Genomic DNA, 8,553 nt, shown 5'->3' on the forward strand with positions numbered 1-8,553 from the left:
TTAAATATGTTTGCTCTAGGTTGCTTTTAAGAATGTCTTCATATTAAGGAAAATCTCTTCCATTCCTAGTTTGCTTAGAGTTTTTACACTCAATGGGTATTAAACTTTGTCAAATACTTTTATTCTGCCATACTGAGATGATTACATATCTATCTTTTAAAAAAATTTAAAAAAGTTTATGTGGTGAATTACATTGAGTGATTTTTGAGTATTAATTTAACCTTGCATTCTGGGGCTGATTATCTTATGATTGTAGTATGTTCTTTTTTTAATATCACTGTTTCCAAATCTCTAATGTTTGTCCATTTTAGTATTTTGTTTATATAAAAAGAGGTGTACAATTTTCCTTCCTAACAATGTCCTTGCCAAGTTTGGGTATCAAGTTTATGATAGTCTCAGGAAATGCTTATATTATTTTTGTTCTCTAAAGAGACTGTGCGAGTTTGATGTTATATATATATATATATTTATTATTGCTGTTCACTTACAATTGTCCCACCACTTTCCCCATTGCTCTCCCCTGCCCCCCTAGTCAATCCCCACCCCATTGTCCATGCCCATTAGTCCTCTATTCATGTTCCTTGATTTGCCCCTTCCCCTTCTTTCTCCTGTTACCCTCCTCCCCTCTCCTTTCTGATCACTGTCAGTTTGTTCTTTATTTCAATGTCTCGGGTTATATATTTTTTGCTTGTTTGTTTTTTTGATTAGGTTCCACTTATAGGTGAGATCATATGGTATTTGTCTTTTACCAACTGGCTTATTTCACTTAGTATAATGCTCTCAAGTTCTATCCATGTTGTCATGAAGGGTAGGAGTTCCTTCTTTCTTTCTGCTGCTTAGAATTCCATTGTGTAAATGAACCACAGTTTTTTTGATCCATTCATTTACTGATGGGCACTTAGGTTGCTTCCAGCACTTGGCTATTGTAAATTGTGCTGCTGTGAACATTGGGGTGCATAGGTTCTTTTGAATTGGTGTTTCAAGATGTTATAATTTCTTAAATGAAATAGTAACATGGAAGAAATCATCATTGATGCTATCTGAATTTAATGCTTTTTTTGTTGGAAGCTACTTAAGTACAGATTTAATTTATTTTTTAATGTTGGAATATTGAAACACTTCATATTTTCTTGTTTTGGTAATTTATATTTCCCAAGGATTTTGTTCATTTTATATAATTTTTTTCTATTGGCATAAATGTGTTTATAATATGTCCTGATTGTCATTTTAAATGACTGTATGTTACACATAGAGAGGTATCCTTTTACAGTCCTAATGATTTATATATCCCTCCTTTTCCTGATAAATCTTGTTAGGGATTTTTCAACGCTTTTCTTCTGAAAACATCAACTCTGTTGGATTTTCTCTATTGATATTTTGATTTCTGCTCTTATATTTATTACTTATGTTTAATACTCTCTTTAGGTTTGTTTTTATTTTCATTTTCTAGTTGCCTGAGATGCAGGTTTAGAAGATTGATGTACAAACTCTAAAGCATTACATTTTATTCTGAGCACTATTTTATTACATTCCATCATTTTCAATAAGTTAAACAAAATTTTTATGCCATTCACTTATATATGGGCCATTTATAGCAATGTTTCTTAAATTTCCAAACATTTGTCAACTTTCTAGTTATCTTTTTGTTTTTAGCTTAATTCTATTGTTCTCAGGGAACACATTATACATGATTTCAGTCTTGAAACATGTCAAGACTTTGTTGAATAAGTATTAACAGCATTAATTGTGATCGATGATCCATGTATACATTAAAGGAAGTTAATTTGGTCATTGTTTGATGTAATATATATATGTAATATATGAAAATATGAAAATATGTATATATGTATATTTAGATATATTTATAAATATACACAAGTGTATAAAGTATATGTTTATATGTATATATGAACTATAAAATATATTAATATATAAATATATGTATCTATGAAAATATGAATTGTTTTCACATTTGTATCCCAAATGATTTTTTACCTTTAAGCCACATTAGACACTATATTTTGTAAATCAAATCTGTTTATATTACCCACACATTTATTCTTTCCATTTCTCTTTACTCCTTATATTTCTGTTTCTGTATAGAATGATTTTTATTTCTGCCTGAAGAAATTACTTTAAGGTATGCATGGTGCAGACAAATTCTGTAAGTTTTTGTTTGTATAAATCATCTTTAATTTGCCTTCATTTCTTAAATATACTTTTACTGGGAATAGAATTTTAGATGTCAATTTTTTTTCCCTGAAAGCAAAGATGTAATTTCATTGTCTTCTGGCTTTCATTGTTTCTGTTAAGAAGTAACTTTTAAATCATACAGTATTTTAGGTTTTTTCTTTCATAAAATTTTTGTTTTTGGTTTTCTACAGTCTTAGTATGATATATCTTGGATGCTATTTTCTCTTTATTTCTCTTGCCTAGGGTTTTCAGAATATCTTGACTTTATAACTTGATGTCTTATAATTTTTTAACATTCTCAGCTACTGTTTCATTAAATATAGCCCAAACACTGACTTTTTTGTCTTACTTTCCAGTATCACAATTATATGTACACCAGACATTTTTCATTGTAACCTTCTATCTCTTTTGCATTTTCCATTCTATTAGCTCTCTCTGCTGAAGTTTGGATATACGCCATTGATATGTCTTCCAGTTCATTAATCCTTTCTTTTATTGCATCTAACTCCTATTATACTCATGTGTTCTTTTTTTTTCTCATTAAACTTTGTTTTAATGGGTCTCAAAATTCTGTGACAGATTTTGGTCAAGTTCTTTCCATTAAAAAGTACTGATTTTTAAAAACTAATAACTTAAAAACTGCCAACACACACAAAAAACGAATGGTCCACAAAACATTCTTCTTTCCTTCTGAAGGTTTTATGATGCATTGTAATCATTAACCAGTCCTTTACTATTAAACTTAAGTGGCCAGTTGAGACAAACAGTTCTGAGACCATTCTTCCACCATTGATTAAGACTGGGGTGGCGGGTGTTGGGGGTAATATTCATTTAGCCTTCTGAGCTTTCTGGGCAGACTTGGTGACTTTGCCAGCTCCAGCTGCCTTCTTGTCCACTGCTTTGATGACACCAACAGCAACTGTCTGCTTCATGTCATGAATAGCAAAGCAGCCCAGAGGAGGATAGTCAGAGAAGCTCTCAACACACATGGGCTTGCCAGGAACCATATCAACAATGGCAGCATCACCAGATTTCAAAAACTTTGGGCCATCTTCCAGCTTTTTCCCAGAGCAACTATCAATCTTTTCCTTCAGCTCAGCAAATTTGCAAGCAGTATGAGCTGTGTGACAATCTAGAACAGGTGCATATCCAGCACTGATTTGGACTGGATGGTTGAGGATAATCACCTGAGCTGTGAAGCCAGCAGCTTCCATTGGTGGGTCATTTTTGCTGTCACCAGCCACATTGCCATGACAAACATTTTTGACAGACATGTTCTTGACATTGAAGCCCACATTTTCCCCAGGAAGAGCTTCACTCAAAGCTTCATGGTGCATTTCAACAGACTTTACTTCAGTTGTAACATTGACTGGAGCAAAGGTGACCACCATGCCAGGTTTGAGAACACCAGTTTTCACTCGGCCCACAGGGACAGTACCAATGCCACCAATTTTGTAGACATCCTGGAGAGACAGACGCAGGGGCTTATCAGTTGGACGAGTTGGTGGCAGGATGCAATCCAGAGATTCAAGCAGTGTGGTTCCACTGGCACTGCCATCTTTCCGGGTGACTTTCCATCCCTTGAACCAAGGCATATTAGCACTTGGTTCCAGCATGTTGTCGCCATTCCAACCAGAAATTGGCACAAATACTACTGTGTCAGGGTTGTAGCCAATCTTTTTAATGTAGGTGCTGACTTCTTTAACAATTTCCTCATATCTCTTCTGGCTGTAGGGCGGCTCAGTGGAATCCATTATGTTAGTACCAACAATCAGCTGTTTCACACCCAGCGTGTAAGCCAGAAGGGCATGCTCATGAGTCTGCCCATTCTTGGAGATACCTGCTTCAAACTCACCAACACCAGCAGCGACGATCAGGACAGCACAGTCAGCCTGAGATGTCCCTGTAATCATGTTCTTGATAAAGTCTCTGTCCTGGGGCATCAATAATGGTCACATAATATTTGCTGGTTTTGAATTTCCACAGGGAGATATCAATGGTGATACCATGCTCACATTCAGCTTTCAGTTTATCCAAGACCCAGGCATACTTGAAGGAACCCTTTCCCATCTCAGCAGCCTCCTTCTCAAATTTTTTGATGGTTCTTTTGTCTATCCCACCACATTTGTAGATCAGATGGCCAGTAGTGGTAGACTTGCTGGAATCTACGTGTCCAATAACCACAATGTTGATGTGCGTCTTTTCCTTTCCCATTTTGGCTTTGACTTAGTGGTGGTTTTCTTGACACCTGTATTCTGGCGGCAACCCCGTTGCAAAAAAGAAAACTCATGTGTTCTTAATTTTAGTATTCTTATTTTTAGGTCTAAAATTTTTAATTTACTCATTTTAAAATAGATTTCAACTTCTGTGTGATTATTTATATTTCATTTGTCTTTCTCATTATTTTCTCTAATTTTAAGCCAAATTAATTATAACTTTTATTACAGTCCTTGCCTATTAACTCCAATATCTTGATTAAATATGAGTAATTTTTCATTGTGCTTGGTTTCCTCTCTGATGTTTAATCCTATAGTTCTGGGTTTGTTTGGGCATGTTTATTATTTTTGATTGAGTACATACATTTCATATAAAAATTTTAGGTGATACTGTGTTCCACAGGGAGGGCCAGCATTTTCTCTGCTAGGCACATTGAGTGGAGGACTGTGACCAAGTCAAGTTTTAACTGGATTCCAGTTTTATAAAGACTCAATATACATGTGGTTCATCTCTTCTCCTAGGTCTGCAGCTCAACTCTAAACTATCTTTTCTTTTGCATGAAAGCAAGATTTATTTCAACCTGAATAGCTTATCAGTCTATTTTCTACTGGTATAACTTGAGAGTTATGCAGTTTTCTTTAATTTTATCTTTTCTTTGTCTTCTTTTTTTAGTCCATGTTAGCAGTGTTTCTACTAGTATATTCTCAAGAATCTTGTAGATCTCATATGTACATCAGAGAGATTTAATTCATTAGACAAAATGATTCTTCCCAGACCTTTCCTAAGTGATCCCATCTGTATACTTTGATTCTGTTGAGGTGGCTGAGGGGATCCATGAGTAACACACCTTATTTTTTCCTAGATTCTTCTGTAACAATAAATATTTTAATCTTTAAATCCTCTCACATCCTAGTAAAAGGTTTTACACTTTTGGGTTTCCCTTCTGAAGCTACTTTTTTACAAACAAATCTCATAATTTTAACATCTTTTGCAATATGGATAGGCTGATGATTGCCCAAATTATCATGCTCAGGTTTCTTTTCACTTAATAGTTCTTTCCTCAATGTGTTTTTCTCCCTTACATTTTGTTATAAGCAAGGAGAAAGTGGGCTGGATTGTCAATACTTTGCTTAGAACTCTCTTCAAGTTCTATATAACTTCAGGAAATAATTTAGCTAAAATTTTTTGCACCTAAATAACAAGGATCCCTTCCTTGTTATATAGCAATGCCTTCTATCTAGTTTCAAATAACACCTTTCTAATTTCCTTCTGAGCTTTCACCATTATGCTTTTAATGTTCATATTTCTACCAATAAACTATTTATGATGATTGGATATTCTCTAAGACAATCTAGGGTCTCTCTACTATGCTCTTTACTTTATTCTAACCCCTCACCAGCAGTGCCTTGACCATTTCTACCAGCTGTGTGTTCAATACAATACAAACTTTTTCTATCTTACTCTTTAAAGTTCTCTGAGCTTCTACTCATTACCTGATTCCAAAACTACCATACTTCTACATATTTAACTATTTGCTACAGCAGTATCCCCACCCTCAGTACCAAAATGTATATTAGTTTCCTATTTCTCTGTTAACAAATTACCACAGACTAAATGGCTTAAAACAACACAAGTTAATTATCTGGAGATCTGGCTCTGGCCCTCTGTTCCATCGTAACACCTTTTCTGACTCTCATCCTCCCGTTTCTTCTTAGTCACAAGGGTTCTTGTTATTACATTGTGCCCATCAGGATAATCTTCCTATTTCTAGATCCATAACTGAGTCACATTTGCCTTTTGACATGTGGAGTAACATATAATTAGGTTCTGGAGATTAAGATATAGCCATCTTTGGGTGGCCTTTATTCTGTCAAACACACACACCTAATTTTAGGGGAATATATTTTAAGCCCTGAATTCTACAGGACTTGGGCATTTTAAAGTTAAAAATTGTGTTCTTCCCACTTAAGGTATTGCTTGTGTTCTAATACCTAAACCCCAGACTGACTTTTTTTCTTAGCATTTCTGCTGTGGGCTTGCTTCTTTTGTCAGAAATGGCAGCATGTCCTAGCAGCTGAAAGAACCATGGAATGCAATGGGAATAGGGAAGAGACACGTCTTTTCATACCTCAGTATAGCCCACAGTACTTGCTTTTCTTTTCATGCTGTAGTCTCCTAATCTTCTATGCAAGGTGCCTAGTCTTTACATTTTACACTGAGAAGTTGAAGTACTTCTCCAGGATAGTGTTAACTAAACTGACAGAATCATATGACAGGAGACTTCTATCAGTTATGAGACAAAATAAAAAGAAATAATGCTTTTATTAATAGGGAATATTAGTGGTACAGTACCTGAAAAGAATGAACTTGAAATGTAGCAAAATGTTATATTTAATGTTTCTACCAATTTCCTTTCACTCAGGCTTTATCATGAATAGTTGGTTAAAATGTCATGAGATGCTTATACTTAGTCTAACAATCATATCTGAACATCTTCTTTTCTCATATAAAAGTCACTCTGTGGAAGAATTTTTTTAACTGAGGCAAGCTCCCTTGAGGAAAAATGCAAATAAAATTGTAACACCTTTGTACAATAAAATGATCTAGAAAGATTGCTTTAGAATGACTTTAGGGAAAATTCAACTGTGTAAGCCTATACAGAAAAAAAAAATCTTAATCCTTCTAGAGGTTATGGAATTTGGCAGATGAAAAACCAGGTATGTAAAGTCAGTTTTATTTTTACCCTTTAATCCATGGAGCTCTGAGAGGCCTCAGAGATTGCTGCAAAGAGTAAAAAGCACAAACAGGCAAGTCATCAACCAGAGTATTCTGTGTTATCTGATTTATGTGTTGGTTCTGGATACGCTTTGTTTGAACAAAGGCTTTTATGAGGACTAAAAACATAAAAAATTGGATAGGAATTATATCAAATAATTGTACCTAAACCTAAGCCAGTGAGGAGCAAGGCCAAAACTAGATTCTAGTCATTTTATTATTTACTTAAATCCCTTTAATGGGTCCCTGTCATCTTCAAAATATATGTGGTATATACTCTTTCACCAAGGCATGCACATTCTTTTTGACCTGACTCTTGTCTACCTCTTTAGCTTATGTTTTGCTCTGCTGTCTTCTTAATGCTCTCAAGACTGCCCACAAGTTAGGTGGAGAATCCATCCTTGCTCTCCTATTACCAGGCTTCTTCATAAACTTTGAGATTCTTCACTTCCTGCTTCCCTGATTACTTTATTAAGCTTTGGGGAATCTGTTTTTTACTTCAGTAGAACCCTTCCTATACTCTATTATGCAACTTTTGAGAGTATATTTCAATTGTTTGTTGTCTTTTTCACCCAACTAAGCTGTTCACAGCATGTTTGCTGAACCTTTCATCTCTGCATCCCTAGTGCCTAGCATAGAGATTGTGGTAATTGATTTTTAAACAGGTAAATCCCAGTTTTATATTCTTTTCTATACCATGCCATACAGAAATATTCCTGGGGCATGAGGAATTAGAATGTTTACCTAAACCAGCTTTCAGAGAGATCCTGGTGTATTGGCAGCTAGATTCAGGAAGCAGCATAAGGGAGGAAAGAAGTGACTCCAACTGGCATTAAAAATACTTTATAAATACACTTAACACTTAATCATCTCTCAAAGTCCACCCCCCTCCAGAAAACCCAAGGAAAAACCCAGCTGTCCTCAGCCAGACCAAAACAGAAGGCAGTGTCCAGAGTTCCTGCTCCCATTTAAAGTACCACTCTTTGGGAACCAAAGGGTGCTTCTGAGTGGTCATCCAGGTTTCAGCTTGTTCCTTGCTGCTGTCCGGTTCAGGCTCCCTCCTGAGATCCTGTGTGGGAATAGCACTGTCATTGGCCATGTGGCTTCCAGGACCACAATGTCCTGCGAATGAACTAATCAGTATGTTTGCCAAGAGGGTAAGAGAGCATCTCTTCCTTACCCTGGGTTTATATTAGTTTCAGGTCTGAGATGGACCAGGTGCTTTCTCAGAATGCCCAGTTAACTTCCAAAACTTCCGCACACTCTGGAAGGGTCTATCCCCTGAGCAATCTCTTCTTTAACCTGTCCCAGACTGAAAGGCCCCTTCCATCCACCATCTCCCTCAGCACCATTTTGAACTTTATGACA

At 35.7% G+C, this 8,553-nt stretch overlaps 1 protein-coding gene across 1 annotated transcript; it reads right to left on the reverse strand.

Moving 5' to 3' along the window:
* Window positions 1-2,720: 2,720 nt before the first annotated feature.
* On the reverse strand, window positions 2,721-4,472 carry LOC123821643 (elongation factor 1-alpha 1-like). Its single transcript, XM_045843245.1, is given in 2 exon segments — window positions 2,721-4,125; window positions 4,127-4,472. Coding segments are annotated over 2 exon segments (1,386 nt in total). The 5' UTR covers window positions 4,408-4,472; the 3' UTR covers window positions 2,721-3,020.
* Window positions 4,473-8,553: the final 4,081 nt, after the last annotated feature.

The sequence above is a fragment of the Phyllostomus hastatus genome, unplaced genomic scaffold (assembly GCF_019186645.2).
Source record: "Phyllostomus hastatus isolate PE091 unplaced genomic scaffold, TTU_PhHast_1.1 phas_contig_40, whole genome shotgun sequence".
NCBI lineage: Eukaryota > Metazoa > Chordata > Mammalia > Chiroptera > Phyllostomidae > Phyllostomus > Phyllostomus hastatus.